This window comes from Schistocerca serialis, chromosome 3 (genome assembly GCF_023864345.2).
Source record: "Schistocerca serialis cubense isolate TAMUIC-IGC-003099 chromosome 3, iqSchSeri2.2, whole genome shotgun sequence".
Lineage (NCBI taxonomy): Eukaryota > Metazoa > Arthropoda > Insecta > Orthoptera > Acrididae > Schistocerca > Schistocerca serialis.
This window is the reverse complement of record NC_064640.1, coordinates 508,056,776-508,081,343: the sequence shown is the minus strand read 5'-3', so window position 1 is coordinate 508,081,343 and position 24,568 is coordinate 508,056,776. Positions and strand designations below refer to the sequence as shown.

Here is a 24,568-nt window from a genome sequence, read left to right as displayed (position 1 = left end):
CTATATGGTATGATTGCTATACTTTTTTTTTTTAACTGCATTATTTTCCAGTGAAACTTCTCATGTAAATGTTTCATAAGAGAATGCATAACCATTTAATACAAAGGCTTATAATATGTTGGAATACACAAATGTCCCAAGTGGTTCAGAAGTGAAATGCTTTTGGAAGAAATAACTGTTCCCTATCAAACTAAACACATCTATAATGCTAAGTAGTTTGAAGAACTCTCAGTATCAATAGAACTGCACAACATCCTCATTTTCAACAAAGACGTTTTTTCTAGTAGAGGTTTACTGAATACTGGACAGCAGGGAGTGAAAGATGAGTGGAAATTTAAGGAAACAATGTATGTCAAAAACATGATGAAGAGTATAATGCTGAACTCAACAAGATATCTGTATTTCTCCATCATTGCCTGAACATATATCGGCAGGGTTTATTTGCCTTATGTTGGTGCATACGTCTTTAACCTGATGCACTGTTTCAATTGCCAGTACTATTGGCACACCCCCATTGGCTGAAAAGTAGTCCACTTTCTGATTGAGTGAGGAGTGCTCCTCTGAAATCAAGGACAGGGGTATGGCTCTGCAGACATTTAAGTGCTGACAGTGTGAATCATGGGGTGATATGGCTTCTGAAATTGGTTTTCAGGAGTATCTTCAATGATGTGAGTAGTATAAAATCCTCATCCATATTGGGGGTTTTGATAGTGACTGTTCTGTGTCCACCACTGCAAGCGGTTCAGCTTCTTCATATTTAAAAATCGATGAAAAACCAGGATGGAAAAATACTTGGTGGGCTGCATGTCACTTGGGGACATTTCCCTGGTTGAAATCCTGTAGCTGTTTGATTTTACAGGTGCTGGCAGCACTTCCTGAGTCATGCATAAGTGTCAGTACATAATTTGATATTGGTGACAGGTTGGTGTTTGGATGTCCACCATTCTTGCTGTCAACAATGTTATGATAATATTGTGACAGTTCCTTATGGCCATGCCTTTGGTTATCAAAAAGTTCACATCCTGGCTGTGTCCAAAGGTTTAAAGTTGAATTTTTACTGAAGTGTCCAACCGTTTTCCTGGGGATGAACTTCCTGAAATAAGCCATGATGCTATTGTCCATATTAAATATCATATGGGCTTCTCCCATTTAACAGAGTAGGCATATAAATATCTGATAAATGGTTCAACACATCTTCCTTTGATCTGGCTAGCATATTATGTCTAAATACCTTTCCAACCACCCATTGATATCAACAATATTGATATTACAGACATACATATTTTATATCAAAGGATGTATCAGGTCCCACTGACAGAAGGTACAATGTTTCTGCATTTGCCTGAGAGAGCATTCACTATGACTGTACAAAATAGTCACTGAAATCCACATGATTTTTTAACATGGCCTTGATAGTGTAGGCTACAAGGTAAGACTTATGTAGGTGGTGCTTGGTTCTCTGCTTAAATTTCACAGCCCTATGCCAGATACTCAGTTAACTGTTTCATGTGATTGACACCATAATGGTGTAACCAATAAACTTTCGTTATTAATGAAGGAGATAGTACTACCCAACACTCACAAAAGATCAATTGCAGTAGGAGATTTCTAGTTGCATCACATTGATGACATTGTGATGTAAAGTACTGACTGATGGGTGGATCATTCACATACCTTTCTTGTGATGGCTACACCTAACTCATAAACTGTATGATTTCCACAGGACTGGCTCCTGATCTATCTGTGAAGCAATATAAGATACATCCATTGGAAAATCTTACATATTTTATATCAAAGGATGTATCAGGTCCCACTGACAGAAGGTACAATGTTTCTGCATTTGCATACCATGCTGTAGTGCAATAAAGATAGTTGAAGATGGTGAGCCATCCACTCTGGTGTGTCTCCTAATAGGCAGAAAATGGCAAGCTCAAGTTTGTAATCTATGATGAGGTGTAACTTTATAGCATACAAATGTTGGTGTAAATTTTGTAGGGAAATAAATATAAGTAATGACTCTTTTTCAGCTTAGGAATAACTAAACTATACTTCGCATAACATTTCTGAGGCACTATAAAGTCAGACAGCGTGCCTGTGTAGTGGCTGTGAGCAGTATCCCTACTATAATATGTACAAGAATGGACCTGACAGCAGTAATGGCTAAAGTTTTCACGTATAATTTTCACAATCTGCATACCAAATCTACAGAACATCTTCCTGGCAGAGCTCCTCTGATGGATGTGATACTATTTTGCATGTGGGTTAAATTTAATATAATGATTCATCTGGAGATCTTTTAAGTTTTGAGTTGATGGTATCTTGGTTATTTCTTCCATATATGTAGAAGCCAACTGGGTGGCCATGCTGTCTAGGATGCTGATCAGGAAGCAATAAGTTTTCCAATTTGTTCGGTGTACACATAAATGATGTGACAGACAGGACAAGTAGCAATCTGCAAATGGTTGATGATTATATTATAGTATACAGAAAAGTAATGTCATTGAGTAGAAGGATACTGGAGGACTTAGACTGATTTTCTATTTGTTGTGATGAATGACATCTTGTCCTATATGCAGAAAAATGTAAGTTAATGCATACGAGTGGGAAAAACAATCCTGTAATGTTCGAATATAGTATTAGTGGTGTGCTGCTTGACACAATCATGTCAATTAAATATCTTGTCCTAACACTGCAAATTGCTATGAAATGGAGCACGTACATAGGGACTGTAGTATAGAAGATGAATGGTTGACTTGAGTTTATCGGTAAAGTTTTAGGAAACTGTAACTCATCTAAAAATGAAATAATATGGAGAAAACTTGTTTGACTTATTCTTAGGATACTCACCAGGTTGGATTAAAGAAAGACACCAAAGTGTTTATGAAGGATGCTGTTTGATTTTTTTATTGGTAGGTTTCATCAACACAGAAGTGTCATGTGAACTGAAATGTGAATCTCTGGAGGGAAAATAACGTTCTTTTCATGACACACAACTTAGATAACAGGAATTCATAGCTATCTGAAGAACAGTTCTACTGTCACCAATGTACATTTCACATAAGATCCACAAAGACAATATAAAAGAAATCAGGACTCATGCAGAGGCATCTAACAACTCATCTTTCCCTCGCACCATTTGTAAGTGGAATAGGAAAGAAATGGTACCCCCACCATACATAGTATGGTGCCTTGTGGGTTATGTATGTAGATGTAGATGCACATTTCTGTATCTTCTTCCTTAATGGGCCATTTGACACAGGTTCCATTCAGTTAACTCATGCAGGAAGGAACAAAATGGGTTAGCTGTTCAAAGAACCTCTGAAAGGTTGCTGGGGCACTGGATATTCCATATTAATGCTGGTGATATTGATATAAGGTGAACAATTTATTTGAACCATGTACTGCTTGGAAGTGTCATCTAATGATACCTGAAGATAATCAGCTGGTAGATCCACTTTTGAAACTCAAGAAATCTTGGTTAACAGTTCCTTTGGTCATGAAAACTACATAGGTTTCAATTTCACTTGGAGTTTTGATTGTGGTCTTAAAATCATACAAATTGTGATCATTTGGTTCTTGAAAGTTTAATCATAATAACACGCTGACTCCTTTGATTTGATGAGATATTTCCTAGGACTTCAACTTGTTTTTAACTCTGCCATTTATATCTTGGCATGTGATGCTCCGAGACCCAAGTATTGACCAAACCATATACTGTAAATCCCAATCCTGTGAAAGCATCTGTTACATATCTGTTGTGTTGTTTCTCTTTGAAATCATTAACTTGCTGAGTCTACACTTTTGACCTATGATAATTCTGTCCCAAACTGGAATCTGTTCTTACCAATACCCAAGAAGGTGTTTAGCTACCAAGTTGCAGATTTGTAAAGATAGATTTTTGAAAAGTATTATAATTTTTGGCAATTCAGTGCATTCACAGAGAATATTCTTAACCAAAAGGACTGCAGTTACAAAGAACTGCTGTATCAGTGCACAAACTTGTGCAGGTCATTGTTTAAGCATCCCAAAATTCTGAATTCTGCTATCCACGTACATTTATTTCTGTATGGAATTTGCACTTAATAATTACCAAGTCAAGAGGAACTGCTACAGAAAATAGGAGTAGTCCACATCATGGATAGCTATTCACAGTAGGATTTTATAACATATGCTGTGTTCAAGCATCATGAATTACATTGAAGAACACATAGTGAGCATGGATTCAGAAAATATCATTCTTGTGAAACACAATTAACTCTCTATTCACATGAATTAATGACTGCTATTGACTGGGGATCTCAAATTGGTTTCGTTTGTCTAAATTTCCAGACGGCCTTTGACACCATTCCTCAAATGAGATTTCTAATGAAATTATGTGCCTATTGAGAACCATTTCAGTTGTGTGACTGTAGTCATGGTTCTGTGAGAAAGGTCAGAGTATGCAGTAATAGATGAAGAGTCATTGAGTAAAGGAAAAGTGATATCTTATGTTTTCCAAGGATGTGTTACAGGTTCCCTGCTATTCTTATCTATATAAATGGTTTAGGAGACAATCTGAGCAGCCCTCTTAGATTGTCCACACATGATGCTGTCATCTACCAACTAGTCAATTGAAGATAAAAACCAATTGCAAAATGACATAGACACAGTATCTGTTTGGTGCTAAGTGTGGCAGTTGACTGTGAATAAGAATATGTGTGAGGTCATCCATATGAGTACTAAAGGAAATCCATTACATTTTGATTACATGATAACTCACACAAACCTAAGGGCTGATAATTCAAATAAATGCCATGGAATTACAATTACAAACAATATAAATTGAAACTATCATGTAGAAAATGTTGTGGGGAAGACAAACAAAATGACTTTGTTTTATTGGCAGAACAGTTAGATGATGCAACAGGTCTACTAAAGAGATTGCCTACACTATGTTTGCTAATCCTCCGCTAGAGTTTTGTTGTACAGTGGTGGATCCTTACTCAGTAGGACTGGAGGTGGACACAAAAAAAATTCCAGAGAAGGACACTTCATTTTGTATTTCCTTGAATCAGGGGAGAGAGTGCCATGGACATGATAAATGAGTTGGGGTGGAAGTCATTAAAACAAAGGCATTCTTCATTGCCTTGAGACCTCTTCACAAAATTTCAAACACAAACCTTGATTAATGTTTAGTTTGGGTTGAGATACATCAGGTACCTTCACTTTTGCTGAAGTCACATTCAAAATTTTTGTTTAATACATTGCACATGGGATTTATATTGTGCTGTTTTCAAACTTTCAGTACTTTATAGTTATTCACAAGAAAATAAAACTAGTAATAACTCAGCCATGACACATTCATAAAAAGAAATCTGATAATAACAGAGTTTATCCCACAAACACCATCAGCAAGTAACAAAATTCTTAGCAACAAAATGTAACAGGACCTATTTCATGCACTTATTTCACGTAGTCATTCATGAAAATCTAGCTAGGTGGTGCCACTTATGCAAGCATATTCCACTGCACCCTAGCAATACATTTGGAAACTTAATATGCCTTTTCTGCAGCAGACGGAATGGCAATGCCCATGAACAAAAATCTGTCTTCAGTAATATTTGAACATTAATATTAACTATTGATCAATGACATATCAAACCATAATACAAATATACAGATATAGGGATTTGACAGTGAAGGTTCAGCCACTCTGCTGATTGCCTTTTGTTGTAAGCAACAAAATATGAAAATCATGTGGAGAACACTCTTAGCCTGAAATTCTGAGTCTTCAGGAGACCCACAAGAGCTGTACTCCATAGAAGGCATGTCCCTACAGGACTGCTGTGTGATGCTACCCAGCATTTTAAGGTCAATCCACAATAATAGCCACTACCTGTTCAAAAAACATAAATTGATATCAGCAGTTCCAATATGAGGTGCATTCAAGTTCTAAGGCCTCTGATTTTTTTTCTCCGGACTGGAAAGAGATAGAAACATGCGCATTGTTTTAAAATGAGGCCGTGTTCATTGTCAATACATCACAGAGATGGCAGCACCGTATGGCAGATGGAATTTTACCGCCAGCGGCGAGAATGAGAACTGTTTTAAACACTTAAAATGGCGACGTTTTCCTTACTTGAACAGCGTGCAATCATTCGTTTTCTGAATTTGCGTGGTGTGAAACCAATTGAAATTCATCGACAGTTGAAGGAGACATGTGGTGATGGAGTTATGGATGTGTTGAAAGTGCGTTCGTGGGTACAACAGTTTAATGAAGGCAGAACATCGTGTGACAACAAACCGAAACAACCTCGGGCTCGCACAAGCCGGTCTGACAACATGATCGAGAAAGTGGAGAGAATTGTTTTGGGGGATCACCGAATGACTGTTGAACAGATCGCCTCCAGAGTTGGCATTTCTATGGGTTCTTTGCACACAATCCTGCATGATGACCTGAAAATGCGACAAGTGTCATCCAGGTGGGTGCCACGAATGCTGACAGACGACCACATGGCTGCCCGTGTGGCATGTTGCCAAGCAATGTTGACGCGCAATGACAGCATGAATGGGACTTTCTTTTCGTTGGTTGTGACAATGGATGAGACGTGGATGCCATTTTTCAATCCAGAAACAAAGCGCCAGTCAGCTCAATGGAAGCACACAGATTCACCACCACCAAAAAAATTTCGGGTAACCGCCAGTGCAGAAAAAATGATGGTGTCCATGATCTGGGACAGCGAGGGCATAATCCTTACCCATTGTGTTCCAAAGGGCACTACGGTAACAGGTGCATCCTACGAAAATGTTTTGAAGAACAAATTCCTTCCTGCACTGCAACAAAAATGTCCGGGAAGGGCTGCACGTGTGCTGTTTCACCAAGACAATGCCCACATCAAGCTAATGTTACGCAACAGTTTCTTCATGATAACAACTTTGAAGTGATTCCTCATGCTCTCTACTCACCTGACCTGGCTCCTAGTGACTTTTGGCTTTTTCCAACAATGAAAGACACTCTCCGTGGCCGCACATTCACCAGCCGTGCTGCTGTTGCCTCAGCGATTTTCCAGTGGTCAAAACAGACTCCTAAAGAAGCCTTCGCCGCTGCCATGGAATCATGGCGTCAGCGTTGTGAAAAATGTGTACGTCTGCAGGGCGATTACGTCGAGAAGGAACGCCAGTTTCATCGATTTCGGGTGAGCAGTTAATTAGAAAAAAAATCGGAGGCCTTAGAACTCGAATGCACCTTGTAAAGGTGACAAGAGTTTGTTGAGCATTTTAGAGGGACTGTTAGGCAATGATTGATTGAAACCAGGGAAATAAAGACAGCAGAAAATCAGTGGTTAGCTTATAGAGCTGAAATAGTGCAGGTAGCAGAGGCTCAAATAGGATAAAGACAAGGCCTAGTAGAAATCCTTGAATATCATAGGATACATTCAGTTTAATTGATGAAAAGGCAAAATACAAAATGCAGTAATTAAAGCAAATGAAAGGGAAAAAGCACATCTAAAAAAATGAGGCTCACAGGAAGTGCCAAACTATGCATGTAGCTTCTATTAATTTAATAAATTGTTATAAATGTACAATAACTGCATAATATAGGAAATTTTTACATCTCAATACATTTAAATTATAACATTATTATATCCTGCATCTAACTCAATAACAACCTTTTTTAGGGGTGTCCGCTCCTTCAGAACTCATTACAATTGACCAAAAAGTGGAGCTGAAGAAACTTGAGCATTTTTGCAACTACAGTGTACAAGTTCAAGCATTTACCAGTAAAGGTGATGGTGTGAGCAGCCAACCTACCTTCTGCAGGACTCAAGAGGATGGTATGACACATGTTAGTCTCATTCAATTAATTATGGCACTCTGAACAAAAATGGACACGACTAAGAAATTCAACAAGTATTAATTCAGTTCCATGTGTTATTCACACACGTAGACACTGCATATCATCTGAAAGGATTTTAGCTTTAACATAGTACAAAGCTTAATATTTTTGAAAGCTTGACTTAATATCAAGTGAAGATAAATCTGTGAGAACTGAATTTTTATTCTGATGATTTCAGTTCCATGTGTTACTCACACATGTGGACAGTGAATATCATCTGAAATGATTTTAGCTTTAACACAGTAAAAATCTTAATATTCTTGAAAGCTTGACATGATGTCAAGTGAAAATACACACATCAAAAAAAAGTCTTGCATCACCCCAGTTCCCAGAACTCCTGAAGATAGATGTTGACTGTGGATATTGTATCACAGACACAGTCCCTTTGACTGTTCAGAGATGTCACTAAACCCAACCAAAGCCGGCCGGGGTGGCCGAGCGGTTCTAGGCACTACAGTCTGGAACCGCGCGACCGCTACAGTCGCAGGTTCGAATCCTGCTTCGGGCATGGATGTGTGTGATGTCCTTAGGTTAGTTAGGTTTAAGTAGTTCTAAGTTCTAGGGGACCGATAACCACAGCAGTTAAGTCCCATAGTGCTCAGAGCCATTTGAACCATTTTGAAACCCACCCAAAGATGTAAACAACCATTCAGGAGCAGTGTCTATTAGACGGAGGGGGGTCCGACAGCCGATCAGTTCCAGTCATTCCACCAGGAAGGAGGTACATGGCTCATGTTGTCTGTAGTTCAACCATGCCTAGATGGTCAATACTGCAGTCTGATTGCATCCGCATTGGTACTTTGTGCCAGGAAGGGCTTTCAACAAGGGAAGTGTCCAGGCATCTCGGAGTGAACCAAAGCAATGTTGTTTGGACATAGAGGAGATACAGAGAGACAGGAACTGTCAATGACATGCCTCGCTCAGGCCACCCAAGGGCTACTACTGCAGTGGATTACTGGTACCTATGGGTTATGGCTCGGAGGAACCCTGATAGCAATGCCACCATGTTGAATACTGCTTTTTGTGCAGCGACAGGACTGCGTGTTACAACTCAAACTGCGTGCAATAGGCTGCATGATGCACAACTTCACCCCTGACATCCATTGCAAGGTCCATCTTTGCAACCATGACACCATGCAGGGTGGCACAGATGGGCCCAACAACAAGCGGAATGAACCGCTCAGGATTGGCATCACGTTCTCTTCGCCAATGAGTGTCGCATATGCCTTCAACCAGACAATTGTCACAGATGTGTTTGGAGGCAACCCGGTCAGGCTGAATGCTTTAGACACATTGTCCACTAGTGCAGCAAAGTGGAGGTTCCTTACTGTTTTGGGGTGGCATGTGGGGCAGATGTACGCCACTGGTATTCACAGAAGGCACCATAATGGCTGTACAATACATGAATGACATCCTCCGACCGATAGTGCAACCATATCGGCAGCATTTTTGCAAGGCATTCGTCTCCATGGACAACAATTGATGCCCCCATCATGCACATCTTGTGAATGACTTCCTTAAGAATAACGACATCACTCAGCTAGAGTGGCCAGCATGTTCTGCAGACACGAACCCTATTGAACATGCCTGGGATGGATTGGAAAGGGCTATTTATGGATGACATGACCCACCAACCACTCTGAGGGATCTGTACCGAATCACCATTGAGGAGTGGGACAATGTGGACCAGCAGTGCCTTGATGAACTTGTGGATAGTATGCCATGATGAATACAGGGATGCATCAATGCAAGAGGACACACTACTGAGTATTAGAGATACCAGTGTGTACAGCAATCTGGAGCACCACCTCTGAAGGTCTCACTGTATGGTGGTGCAACATGCAATGTGTGGTTTTCATGAGCAATAAAAATGGCAGAAATGGTGTTTATGTTGATCTCTATTCCAATTTTCTGTAAAGGTTCTGGAACTCTCAGAACAGAGGTGATGAAAAACTTTTTTTGATGTGTATCAATCTCTGAGATCTGAATTACTAATAATTTTTATTACAGTCTTTACAATGATAACCAATTTCATTCATTTTCTGACCATCTTCAGAGCCACTGTCACTACAGAGGAACCTGTGAATTTCACATACTTTGTAAGTCATAAGTGACTTTTGGAGGCTGCATACAGAACTTAAAACTAATGGGTTGCTCTGCAACTGCAGGGGATCTGAAGATGTTGAAGATATGAATGAAACTGGTTTTCATTGTAAAAACAAAGACAGCTTTAAACTTTAATAAAAATTTTTGGATTAACATATCTTAACATTTATGTAAAATCCAAATGCCTTTAAGTTCTTTACATAATATAAACAATTAAACATTGGAGTATTTGTATGGAAAGTTTTTAGATAATTGTGTGCTTCCATTGAGTCCATTAATATAGTTCAAAACTGCTTATCTTTAATCTGATGTTATGTATGATTGTTTAAACCATGCTAATGTTCTTTCCTAACAGAGTTTTTACAAATATAATTTATAAAATTACTATGGACCTTTTGTCATTTGTTATAACTGTTTATTTGCCTCTGTATTTACTACAAACAAATCTGAATTTTCATGTCCCAGATCTGGTGAATTTCACTCACTAATTCATGTTGTGAAATGAGTATATTTTAATTGGTCATATTACTAAACCTACATTTTCTCTATACATGTACCATTGTTTCCTTAAGGTTCCATTATTTAATTACAGTACCTACTGAACCAGAAAATATAAAAGCTGCAGTGACTGACTCACGAACAATACTACTCTCATGGTTACCACCACTATACCCTAATGGAATAATCAGAAGTTATAGAGTTTATATGAGATCACTAGAGGGGATGGCCATGGTAAGTGCAGAATTTTTCACAATTTTTAAAAATAAAATTAAAAGTTATGTGTGTTGAGAATAATGATACGTATCTGTCATGGCATTATGCAATGATGAATTAGTCCTTAAGTAAGTTATCCCATTTTGTTCTAAAATTACAGTTAACTGTGATACCTATCAGAGGTCACAAGAGAATTTCTTAGCAACTAATGTGTTTATTGTTACTTATTGCCTAAAGTCAGGTAGTTGGAACAGTTAATTATCGTCTAATTACAAAGAAGAGATTAATTATGAACTGTTCTTCAGCTATGTAATCTTCAGCCAGCTCACCTTGTGTTATTAATGTTTCAGTGTCTTTCATTATTAGCTGTGATATATACAACATATCTTTCAAGTAATATTATCAGGGCCCATTTTCTCTGACATTTCAGCATGTATTTGCCATTTTGTTTTTCAGTGTGCAGATGCCCAAACATACAGACCCCACTGCCCATCATGTTTTCCATATGACAAACAGTGTCAGTGTAAAACTGCAGTTTGTGTCTCACTGCACATAAACACTGTTTTTTTAAAGTGTAAATTTATGTGCCCATTGCATAGAATCATCAATTATTCCTGTGTTGTATTTCATTTAATCATATAAATCAACATGGACAGTGAAATGTGGAGAATGGATAGACAGTGCAATGCAGGCTAACACACAAGACAGAGACATTCAGGCAAGAAGAACTGCTGTCCCTTTTGACACACACATTTAGAAAGTCGTTGCTATAAATTTTACCCAACAGAGTGCAGAGTGTCAGCTGGGATGTTGTCATTTTGCTCTTCAACCTGTATATTGACTTGAAATAACATTCTTTGTCCAGTCTGGTACATGACACCATTCACATTTCCCCATACAAAAATCACAGAGTGAAAGGTCTGGAGAGTAGGGTGGTCAAACAATGCGAGCATTCTTTGAAATTACATAATCCCAGGACAAACATTTTGCTGCTACTTCAGAATGTCTGATAGTGTGTAAGGTGTCTCCATCCTCATAAAGTCAGGTGTGCTGTATGACTAGATATGGAACTGTATAGAGTAGAGCCAAAGAGCTCTAAGAACCAAAGTGTCTCTCACATGTTTACATAATGTTCACACCTCACAGTGATAGAACTGCCTCATTCATCCTAAAAAAAGTGAGTGTCTGTCACCTGATGACAAAGCACGGTAACTTTGGTACTGTATGAAAGATGCTGGTGAAACTGAGCATGATTTTCTTGAGCCATGCACATCTCAGTGGTTTCCAGAATATAGATGCAAATTAGTGCCCAGAAACTGTGCATCCTTGCAGGATTTACCAAGCAGTTGTTCACAAATTTGCAGATACAGGAGTCAGTTATTAAGATGCAGTTAATATGCACGCTAAAGTTTGCATGGGTGAAACTGAAGCTGGTGAAGTATCCTTTACTATCAAAGCCACAATGATGAAGGAACTTTTTGAAGTAATTTGCACACACTGTGAACTTCCAATAGAGCACACCATGAGTGAGTGCCCATTTAAAACCTGCCATGCTACACTCACACTCAGTTATCATGTTATTACTGCTTGCATACATTTGCCTTAAGTTATTTTGTTCAGTGTATGTTATGGTGAGTGGCGTACATGCCACAGTCTAATAAAGTGCACTAACATCCTTCATTGTGTTGGTTGTCCCAGCTGCAACACAAGTGGCAACAGGGATGGGATAGTTCTCCACATGGTTTTCAGTCTCTGGTTGGTCCTCCATTGCATCTACAATGTCTGATGGTCCTACTGATGAGTCTTTATGCCAGCTGGTAGATGATCAAGGGGATTTTACTGCAGTGTTGCAGCAACTCAGTCAATAGCAGGAGGCATTCGCCACATTGCACCTACTGTTTTGCCTCTCACTACCTCAGGCGTTTCTCCCCCACTGTTTTTGGCTCATGATGAGTCTGTTGTAGAATGGGAAGCCTACAGAAAATCATTGTGGCAGCATTTTCAGCTGTTTGGATTGGCTGATATTACCTTATTCTGTGCATTCTTTTTGTCTTGTTTATCAACTCCTCTGCCATCTGGCTCCTGCAAGATTTGTCTTCACTCTCTTTTGATGACATGTGTGACCTTCTTTGTAAATACTACTGTAAATGGATGCATGTCATTGCTGCTTCAGTTGAGTTCTATCAGTGCTGCAAGAAACCAGAACATTGCTATAAGACTTAGTAGGCAGCTGGGTTTCACAGATTAAGCCATTGTTGTCCATTTGTCATTGATGTACATAAGGAGCCATATGCTGACCAAATAGTTCGTGATGCAATCAATCAGTTTGTCCCTGATAGTGATGTATGTGAGCAGATTCTTCAATGTGAAAACCCCTCCCTTTCCAACATTCTGACTACTGCACAGTTGTCTGAGGTATCAAAGGCTGCAGGTACTCAAATTGAATTGTGGTGTGACTTTGCAGATGTTTAAACTGCTTCCCCCACTGATTGTCTGACAGTTCACATAGGTACGATATCAGTAGCAGCAGTGCATGTGTGAGCAACCATGACGCAGCAACAGCAGCATAGCAATCCAGGCAATGAACAACAACACAAGTGCTCCGTACTTCCCTCCAGATTCTCTTAAGCTGTGCACCAGTGCAACAAAATGGGCCACATTGTTCCTGTTTGTGATGCAAAATTCCAGCAACCTATTGCAAATGCTGACATGGATGTCAACTGTGTACAGGCAATCTCCATTGCACCCTGTAAGCTTTTTATTGACGTCAAGGTTTATCAGAAGGTTTTGCACATGCAAGTCGACACTGGTGCTGTATGTCATTACTCAACATGCAAACATACATGGACATTTAGAGCCAGTGTCACACACATTAGTCACAAAAACAAATTCTTCTGATTTTAGGTGGTTTCTCAACCCCAGTCAGTCACACATAAATCTGTGGTTTGTCTTCTGACTTTTCTGGTGGTGAACAATGCACACATGACACATTTATTTGGTTTGGACACCTTTTCGGGTTTACTATTTCCAATGAAGTTAATTTTGTCTCTGACCAAGTGTGTTACACACAACTCAACACCTTATGCACTGAATTTTCTGCCCTGTTTTCTTTGGGTTTGGGTTGTGCCAGTAAAAGCCCAAATCACCATGAAACCGTCAGCAAGACCTCGTGTCTTTCAGGATTGCCTGGTACTGATGGCATTCCATGACCAAGTGGAGGCAGAACTCAACCTCCTCACAGCCTCTTGGGTCATCCAACTAATCATATCCAGAGAATGGCCTATCCACTTGGTCACTGTCAAGAAGATACCCTTGGGACAGTTATCTCTTTGCAGTGGTTTCAAAGTTTCTGTCAATGCTCAATCTATCATTGACACGTATTCCTTGCTCCACAATGATGAAGTTTTTGTTAAGCTTTCTGGTAATCAGTTATTTTTCCAAGATTCACCTCTCTGATGCATATTTTCAGTTTCCCGTTGATACTGACTCTCACGGCTCTTGGTCGTTAACATGCCTTTTGTCTTTTATCAATACTTGTGGTTACCATTTGCTGTGGCCAGCACCCTGGTGATTTTTTGACAGTTTCTCAAACAGCTCATGAGGTCTGTGCCTGGCTGTGCCAATTATCTTGATGATGTCATGGTCTCCAGCCTATCCACTGCTGAACATTTCAACAACATATGTTTGCTCTCATCAGTGTTACAGACCATCGGGTTAAAACGCAATTTGGAAAATGCCACTTCTTTCACCCTTCTATTGTTTACCTTTCGTTCAAGGTCTCTGGTGCTGGTATCAGATCCCTTCATCAGAAAGTCTCTGCCATTGTTGTTCTTCTATGCCCTATGTCAGTCAAGCAACTCCAGATTGTTTTAATGTGAGATTGATTATTATCATCAGGGGCAGCAGTGGCTGCACAACCATTAAATGCCTTGCTGCATAAGGGATGTCTTTCCACTGGTCACAGGCATGTGAAATGGTGTTTTCCAAAATGAAGTCAATGTTACAGTCTACACATTGCCACATAACCTACCAACTGAATTAGTATTTAGTGTTAGTGGCAAATGTGCCCCAGCATGGGCTGCACGTAGTGTTAACTCATAAATATTCTGATGATGGCTCTCAACAGCCTATGGCATATGCATTGAAGACTACATATTCACAAATAGAAAAATAAACCCAATGTTTATACCTTAAAGAAGTTTCATGTTTTCCTGTATGTTGTAAAATTCTATCTCATCATGGATCAAAATCTGTTATTTTCGCTGTTTAACCCCTCAGTGTCAGTGCCAGATGAAGCAGCACATTTCCTTCAGTGTTCATCTCTCGGTACAATGATGAGATTCACTTCCACCCCATGGTTAAACATGCAAATGCTGAATGCTCTCCCATCTCTTGCCCAGTCTGGATCCCAGTTTTGATCAGGAGGAGTTACCCTGTTTCCACACTGATGAATGCACTCCTCAAACAGTTGGTGATTTTCCAATCACTAGCACTCGGGTGGTGCATCTTAGCGCTACTGATCCAATTTTATGGATCTGTCTACAACATGGCTGGCCTGAGATGCCTCCATCAAGGGCATCTGTGCCTCCATAACTACTACGTGTTTCAGCATCATTTCTCTGTTATTGATGGTTTTGTACTACTTGATATGGACTATTCAGCTCCTCGTGTAATGATTCCCTCGGCTCTCCATTTGGAAATTCTACAATAGCTGCACGCTGGTCACTGGGGATGTCACACATCAAGGCATAAGCCTGCTGTCATGGTTTTTAGCCCGGTTTGAACAGTGTCATCTGTTGATTTATTACAGCGTGTTCTAAATGTGCATCATGGCATGTTGCCCCACAGGCTATGTTGTCTCGGTGGCAACAGCCTTTGCATGCTTGGGACCATCTCCATATAAATTTCACCAGTCTTTTCCTTTATGCATACTGGCTAATAATAGTTGATGCATTCCCTCAGTTCCCATACATTGTTCATTGTCCATCAATTTTGGCCTCTGCCACCGTTTCAGCCCTGTTGACAATTTTTTCCATCAAAGGACTTCCAGCAATGTCGGTCTCTGATAATGGCCCTCAGTTTGTCTCACAGGAGTTTACCTCCTTCTGCAATGCCTGTAGGATTTGTGAGGCCACAAATATTGGCTATAGAATTCAAAATGCAAATGAAAAAGTGCATGACTCATTCCCTGTCTGACTTTGCCTTGGATCAATTTCTGTCTTCCTATCAGTTCATACTGTTCATCGACAAACAGCCCCACTGAAGTGCTCCTCATATGCCAACTGCGGATGCTCCTGCATCTCCTGCAGCCCAGCCAGAGTAGGCAACCCATACAGCCGTCGTGGCTGTCTGGACATGTGGGTTTGGTGATCACCCAAAATACGTTCCCGCCATCATCTCCTGCTGCTGCGGTCACTGCCTCTGTGATGTCCATACAGAGGAGGGCCCCTGTGCTTGTCAATGTGACCAGTTGCACCTATACATAGATAACCAGACAACCCCGACTAGGACACTGATGTCACCACACCAGTCAGCATCACTCGATGTATTACCTGATGTGACTGGGTCTCCGCCACAGCATCAAAGGATCTACCATCACTGGTGAATGAACCTAGTGCAGCTTATCCAATACTGCCACCAGACATGATGCAGCCACCATCCACAGTGGAGCTGTCTCCTACATCTCAGTCGCCAACTGTGTGGGCACAACCACGACAAGGCCCTCGACCTAATTGGGGTTGGAGCTCGAGCCATCGTCACCCATCCTACCCTATGAGTTGACATGAGAAAGCATACTGTGATGCTGCCTGTGTCCCAAGTACTTCCAGCCATACATTCCAGTACCAACATATCATCTCAGTCAGAAGCTCATGGGGGAAGATGCCATGAACATCTCTTGAATCCATTCTGTTCTTCGAGGGAAGAGGAATGAAGTAATGTATGCACACTTAAAAGCCTCAGGCATTAGCAGTGTGTTGTCATCCAAAAGAATGCACTGTGAAATAGTAATAATGTGAACTTTTGATACAGCCCACCATAGGGAAGTGCCTATTGAAACCCTGCCACAATATGCTTGCACTTGGTTATCATGTTATTTCTCCTTGCATATATTTGCTTTACCTTATTTTTCAGTGTATGTTATGGTGATTGACATACATGCCACAGTCTAATTAAGTGTATTAACATCCTTGGTTGTGTTTTGTGTCCAAGTTACAACACTTATGAGTATTATTTTGATAACAGAATAGGTCAGAATAAATTTTGGGCTCCAGAAATCTATTGTCGCAAATTTATAACAGTATTAACTGGCTTGTTAAAAGGGTTATGTCATATGCCTTTTTCATTTTCTACGACATGATGGGAACCTAAAGATCATGAAACAGACTCCCACTTCTGCTTGTGAAATATATCTGTTATAACAGAATTTTGACCAGTGCCTCGTGGATAATGCACTCCTGTACGAACTCCACCAAATAACAAAAATGTGACTGAAGATTTTGAACATGTTGATGACATTTGTGACAACAACAGAATTACCCAGATTTTGTGGAAGGAGCTACTACAAATGAACCTCACTTCCTAACACAGGAGGGTCTAAATGATGTGTTTTGTAATCTCAGGTTAACTAAAAGTAAAGCAGAGTTACTTGCTCCAAGATTGAATGGCTGGCACCTACTGCAGGATGTCATCAGAGTTAAGTTTTTTTTCCATCAAGGCCAAAAGGAATTTGAGCATTCATTTTCTACATAGGAGGACCTAATTTTCTGTAATAATGTTGACCATTTGATGGAATGACTAGGTGTTGAACATAAAACTGAAGAGTGGTGATTGTTCATTGATTCCTCAAAAGACAGCTTGATATGGGTCCTGCTACATAAAGGAAATAAGTTTCCATCCATGCCTATAGCTCACACACTTGGTATGAAGAAAAGTTACATGAGCATGCATCTCTTGCTATTCAGTTTCTGATATGATGACTATTTGTGGCAGATATGTGCAGATTTTAAGGTGATAGCTATTCTACTTGGCAGTCATTATATTAATAAAAGCTAGCCAAAGAGAGAGTCGTTCAATCCAGGACAGGCAGATATTGTTCATCAACCACTAATAAGTGCTGAGAAAATCCTGTTGCTTCCATTACATATGAAATTAGAACTGATTACAAATTTTGTGAAATGAATGAAAGGAAGAAAGAAGTAAGTTTAGGGTTTAATGACCCACTGACAATGTAGACAATGGTTAAATCAGTGGATCATGAAAGGAGTGCATTTCTCTTCCAAAAAATCAAATTCCCAAATATCAGTGAAGCAAAGCTAAAAGAGGATGTATTTGTTGGCTTTCAAATTAGTGAACTTATGAAAGATTGGCAGTTTGAAAGCCAGTTAAACATGTGAGAACGAGCTGCATGGTTCTCTTTCAAAAACGTTGTCACACATCTTCTATAAATCCACAAGACTGAACATTACAGAGACCAAATTAGTGAGTTGACTGGAACCTACAAGATAATGAGATGTATGCAATATGTTATTGAAAATATCCATTTTGAAGACCATCTTTATCTCCTCCTTTAGAACCTTAAAGCTGTCAGCGATGAATATGGTGAGTGTTTACACCAGGACGTCAATGAAATGGAAGAAGGCTACCAGGGAAAATGGACTTCAACTATGTTGGCAGACTACTGTTCAACACTCAAGAGATACTCCTCAAGCAAAGTATAGTCAAAAAACTCTTCAAATACATTTTAGGTAGATAAAATATATTTTAGCTGATGTTTTACATTAACTCAGCTGTACAATTACCAGAAATGTTAGTAATGTTATTACTCACAAACTGTGGGTGATGGAAAAGTCCTATAAAAAGATTTGAATTTAGCACAAAACAACTCAGTTATAATCACCTGTTACACTTTTTTTAACATTAAAACACAGAAATTATGTTGCCCAGTGTTATTTCTGCCTGACCAAAAAAGTGAAGCAATGAGAAGACATTGCCCGGTGTCAATGTAACATTGTATACATACACACTCTCGGCAGGTATGTAAATGATTAGAGTTGCAACTCCATGTGACAGATAGAATAGCCATCAGAGTGTGTTAGCATTATTATGAGGTGTAGTAATGCATATACGTTTCATGAACATGAGAGTAACATGCTGTTGGACAACATGGAAACATGAAAATAGGCATACTCACTATCAAGTCTCCAGACAAACACGTCTGGCTACTGCAAAAGTGGATCATCTTATTATGCACCAAGCATCCCATAATCACTTAACATTTTCACCTGTCGTCCATGAACTAGTAATGGATACTCTGAAACATTCTGTGTCATTCAGTACCGTTGGTCAGATGCTTAAATGCAACTGGACTAGGAAATTTCTGTCCTATGAATAGGCTGCTCTTAACACTGCAACACAGATGGCTGCATTTGAAGTGGTCCAAGTGGGCTGCTGATGAATAGAATAGTACTGTGTTCAGTGATGAATCACTGTTCTTGATACCCTCAGCTCTTGTCCTGTTGCAAAAAAGCATTTAGCATTGGTGTGGACTTGAAAGATGTAGTCCATCCTATGAGGTCCTACAATCATTTAATAACATGAAGTTTATTTGGGTCTGGAGGACTACTTAAGGTGATGAAGTTCACATAGTTTTCTTGAAATTCCCTTTTTTGGGAATCTGTATTGTCATAAAATTCCCTTTTTTGGGAATGTGAAGTGTCATATTAAAAAAGTAAATTATGATTTGGGAAATACTTTGACACTGTCAAATGAACTCAGTCTATGAGAATATCACAGACTGGAAACCACTCATATGTTCCTTTTTAGGCTCCAGAGCTCAAGATTTAGCCCTGCAGCTGATCCCCTGACTTTACAAACACTACTTCCAGTTCCTGTAATGACTACTATGTGCAGTGGATCAGCTGACTCCAAACATAGACATCCTTCTGCATGATGGAGCCGAAATGGTAGCCTCAAGTCAAAAACCATTGTTATAATAGTTATCCATACAATAGGAGTGATTATTGCAGCTGGTAAGACATTTTCTTCAATGAACTGTCCTGAGAAGCAGGTAATCAATTAGGTATCTATGAAAATGTGCAATTCATGTGTCTGTGTGGTACATAGTCACCAGGAATATATTATGAATTAACAACTGTTATAAGAGATGCTGTATTTTAATGATGAAGCATCTGTTAACACAAATTAATCAAAAAACCTAACTTACATTAAGACATCAACATTTGGCTGTCTTCCACAATTTTAGTAACATTTTGCTGTTTTCTTGTGATACAATCATTCCTGTAACTTAAACAAAATAGCTCAAAAATGTGTTACAAGAGTGCATGTATGATGGACTCAGACACTTACATCACAGGATCTGTTTTGTATTGACACTAGTATAAATTCATTAGCATGCTTCATTTGTCAGCACTACTGACTGACTACTTAAGTGACTGTGTACCATTGAATTATATGATGGGACATGATTTTGTTATTGCTGTGAACATGACATCCCCATAGAGTCAAATTTAGTAGTTAATAATGTGGCCCTAATATAGTAATAACTAAGTAAGTAATCTAGTAAGTATGGAAAACTCATCAAATGGGATTATTGCTACAGAAAATTTCCTCTGGTAATGGACAGTATGTCCATCATCTGTATTTGTTTCTCATTTTAAAGTAACTCTCATCACAAGAAGCAAACTTGAATATACCAACTTTTTCAGGATAAAGATAAATTTGACATTCCTGCTGAACGAACTCACCACATAGTTTCACCTTTAAAAACGGACAATCAGTATGAGTTCTGGGTAACAGCAGTTACAACAGTTGGAGAGGGATCAGAATCAAGGCATATAGTGCAAGCACCAACTGATAATGCTCCAGCAAAGATAGCCTCATTTGGTAAATTTATCACTACAGCTCTTCATGAAACTCTAAGACTATCATGCCGTGCTGTAGGCCAACCTGATCCACATCAGTACTGGAGGAAGAAGTAAGTAAATATGTATATTATAATAATGCAATATTAATTGCCCCTAAAAAGTACATATTATTTGAAGATCTTATTTATTTGTTTATTAATATAGATCCAGAGGTGTGAGCTAGTCACTTGGATGTAGAATGAGTCAAATACACAAATGTAATATAAGTATGGAGAATAAAAGAAAACATAAATATATTCTGAAACATCATGGCAGATTAATACTGTATATTGAACTGTGACTCATACCTGGGACCTTTCCCTTCTGTGAACAAGTGCTTTACCGCCAAGCATGACTCATGACCCACCCTTATAGCTTTACTTCCACCATTACCCCATCTCCTGCCTTCCAGACTTCACAGAAGTTCTGTTGAATACCTTGTGGGACTAGCACTCCTGGGATATTGTTTCCAGAATGAATTTTCACTCTACAGCAGTGTGTGCATTGATTTGAAACTTCTTGGCAGATTAAGCCTGTGTGCCAGACCAGAACTCGAAGTTGGGACCTTTGCCTAATTCATTCTGTATATACATAGCTATCGATACATAGAACATACACATATACAGCATATAAATAGTAATGATACAACAGTGCAGTAGTAGTTTTAAGAGAATATTACAAAAAGTGGCATATTCACAACAATTTTTCCATTAAATCATACTACAGTATAGACAGATGTAAAAGGTTAGTAGTACAGGTCCTAATTTTTATATTTTTCTTCAGACCAGTCCATCTTTCATCAGAGCCATGTTGAACATCATACCTAACAGATCTGCTCAAAGGTTTCATCAGTTACAATATTGGTTTTGTTTTAAGGCTTATTTGATACCTGAAAATGATGGATCAGAATGGTGGGACTTAACAAAGAAAGATCTGAGTAGAATACAAGCAACAGAGATGCACTTTCTATGAGGGATCCTGGGTAAGATGAGAAAGGACAGGATAAGAAATAAAAAAATATGATACATGCTTCAGATCAATCCTCTGAAGGAAATTGTGGAAAACAATTGGCTGAATTGGATTGGTCATGTTAAAAGAATCAGAAAAGAAAGTCTACCAAGAAGAGCTCTGGAATGGACAGAACATAGAAGAAAAGTGATTGGAAGATCACTAACAAGATGGAGAGAGCAGGTGAAGGATGATGTGAATCAAAGAGAACTACATTGGGAGAAAAAAAGATTGGAGGAGGTTTTGTGAACAACCTGCATCAGCAGAAACATTTCAGGAAGAAGAAGCAAAAGAAGAAGAAGAAGAATAAATTAGCCCTATTTTCGAGTTTGCAAATAACTATACTCAACCTCAAAAAGTTTTTAAACACTAGTAATTTTTACCATACGTTTTTCTGGTGCCTTAATAGATATGTTGTTTTGTGTATTTGCTTCAGTTCTCATATGATACTACGGTAGTAATTTTTTAGCTCAACAGATTAAAATATTTATTTATTTACATTTTTTGTGTGTAGGTCATCAAGCTGATGTCTTTTGCAAACATCATACATAGGTTGATTAGATTACTATAGATAGCACTTACATACAGTAATGGTACATACATATGTCTTAATATTCTAATTATGAGTTACAAGAGAGAGCAAGTAGATTAGAATTCACTGACTGAATATAAACATTTATGTACTGAGAAGACTTTTAACTTCCTTTGGAACAGCTTTGGTTCACAAGTTTTCAAAGCTTTGGCAGCTTGCTGAACCATATCTGCCTATTAATGTAAGGACTACTTTCAACTATTTTTAATTTTGTCCTCTACCTCAAGTAGTTCCCCTTATTTCTAGTATAATTAATATATGTATCACTGCACTTATTTAGGTTATTTTTACTATTCAGAAAAAAATATAATAAGTTTATACAAATACAAGGAATATACTGTTAGATATTTATGCTGGATAAAGGTTTCACCAAAGGACTCTCTGTACTTTCTCCATGCATTAACCTAATGGCTCTTTTCTGTAACACTAACATTCTGTTCAGGTGCAGGTCTGCCGCACAACCCCGCAGTTCAATACCATAATTAAGAAATGCATAAAATGTTCCATAGTAAGCAAATTTTAGTGTTTGGATTTGGCACTATTTTTACCAACTGACTCATAAGATACAAGCTACTGCTGATTTTCTCACACATAGAAGTAATGCGGTTTACCCAACAGAGATTTTTGTCCAGGCAGACACCAAGAAATTTAATGCTATCTGTTTCTGCTGATGTAATACCACAAATATTGTTTATTTCAGCCTCATGACAAGCAGTTGTTTTAAATGTTAGTAGCTGGGATTTACAATAAGAGGGAGGTGTCATCAGCATAGGTTACTAGATGTGAGTTGAAGTGTTGTGACAATTAGCAGACTTAGTTTAAAGCTATTTGTTCATTATCCTGTAATACATTACACTTGCCAAAATGCAGCCCTGCTGTAAATGCTATTCTTGAACACAGGAGGAATTGGTTGATGTTCATAAGCAGGTGGAAAACACAGTGACTGTTGTGAGATGATTGGCAGCTGTATGTTGTGTTTTGGAAGCGCTCCTGAGAGGTATCTACTGGTGATATTGGTACCAAAGGTACTTCAAATACTATCCTCTTCTGTGGATCCTGTTCCTCTGCAGGAAATATGGGATCTGTCATTATCATCCACTTGACCACAAGTGGCTTTTCAGTGGTGGATCTAAGCATCCTGTACAGGGTAGATGGGTACCAGGGAGGACTCAGGGAGGTATATATAACCCCCTAACCAACAAGTTCAAGGTTCTGTCTTTCACTGGAACTGAGCCAGTGGAAATCAGTTCTCCTACTTGGGATACCTGTTTTGAAGAGGCAAATGCAAAATGTTAGGGGTCTATTACCATTGTTGGCAGCTCAAACATATGGTGAATGATGGTGCCCCCTAGGAAAATGGCAGCAAGGGATGGGAAGGGGCACCAGGTGCAATCAGTGTGAATGCCTGTGGAGCATCATTCAACATGATGAAGAGGCTATTCTGGCAGCTGTTAAGGAAACAGGGCACAACCAACTGCAGATTGTTCTGCACATTGGAACAAATGATACCTGTCACCTGGTCACTGAGGTCGTACTCAGATTATTCCAGTGACTAGCAGAGAAGATTGAGAAGACCAGCCCTGCACAAGGAGTTTCAACGAAACTCACAATTTGCAGCATTGACCCCAGAAATGACCATGGTACCTTGGTTCTGAGATGAATGGAAAGACTGAACCAAAGATTTTGAGGGTTTTGTGACAATTTAGGCTGCAGATTCCTAGACTTGCACTATAGGGTTGAGTAATGTAGAGCACCCCTAATGGATCAGGTGTGCACTATACATCAGAAGCTGCAACCTTTTTTTTTATTATTCAGATTAGGAAGCTCTCCATCCAATCCAGATAATGATAGCTGTAGGGAACACAGGAGTATTAGTGTAAGATTGAAAGCAATGCCTCGCAAAAGTGAGACTATTAAAATCCTAGTGGTTAACTGCCAAAGCATTCACAACAAAGTGCCAGAGTTTGGAGGGCTCCTGAAAAACAGTGAAGCTCACATAATCCTAGGTAAAAAAAAGCTGGTTGAAACTTCAGATTCATGGCATTGAGGTTTCTGGGGAAAATTTAAGTGTACGTCAAAACAACAGGCTAATGGGAAATGGAGGTGGTGTATTTGTTACATTAAACAAGAAACTCAAATGCACTGAGATAGAAATTGAAGGTGCAAGTGAGATTGCTTGGGCAAGACTCAGTATCAGGGATTAGCATAGAATGGTAATTGTATTCTTCTGTTGACCATGAGACTCTTCTCCAGATGCAACAGAAAACTTCAGAGAAAACCTCGGTTCACTTTTATGTAAGTCCACCAAGCATACTGTAATCATCAGTGGAGACTTTAACCACCCAACAA

The 24,568-nt window shown here is 39.0% G+C and overlaps 1 protein-coding gene across 1 annotated transcript in view; it reads left to right on the top strand.

Moving 5' to 3' along the window:
* LOC126470959 (Down syndrome cell adhesion molecule-like protein Dscam2) overlaps positions 1–24,568 on the top strand; it is a 242,310-nt gene that overhangs the window by 88,361 nt on the left and 129,381 nt on the right. Inside the window, exons 5-7 of the mRNA XM_050099008.1 lie at positions 7,659–7,814; positions 10,575–10,714; positions 20,422–20,690. Coding sequence (XP_049954965.1) covers positions 7,659–7,814; positions 10,575–10,714; positions 20,422–20,690 — 565 coding nt within the window. The remainder of the gene's footprint in view (positions 1–7,658; positions 7,815–10,574; positions 10,715–20,421; positions 20,691–24,568) is intronic.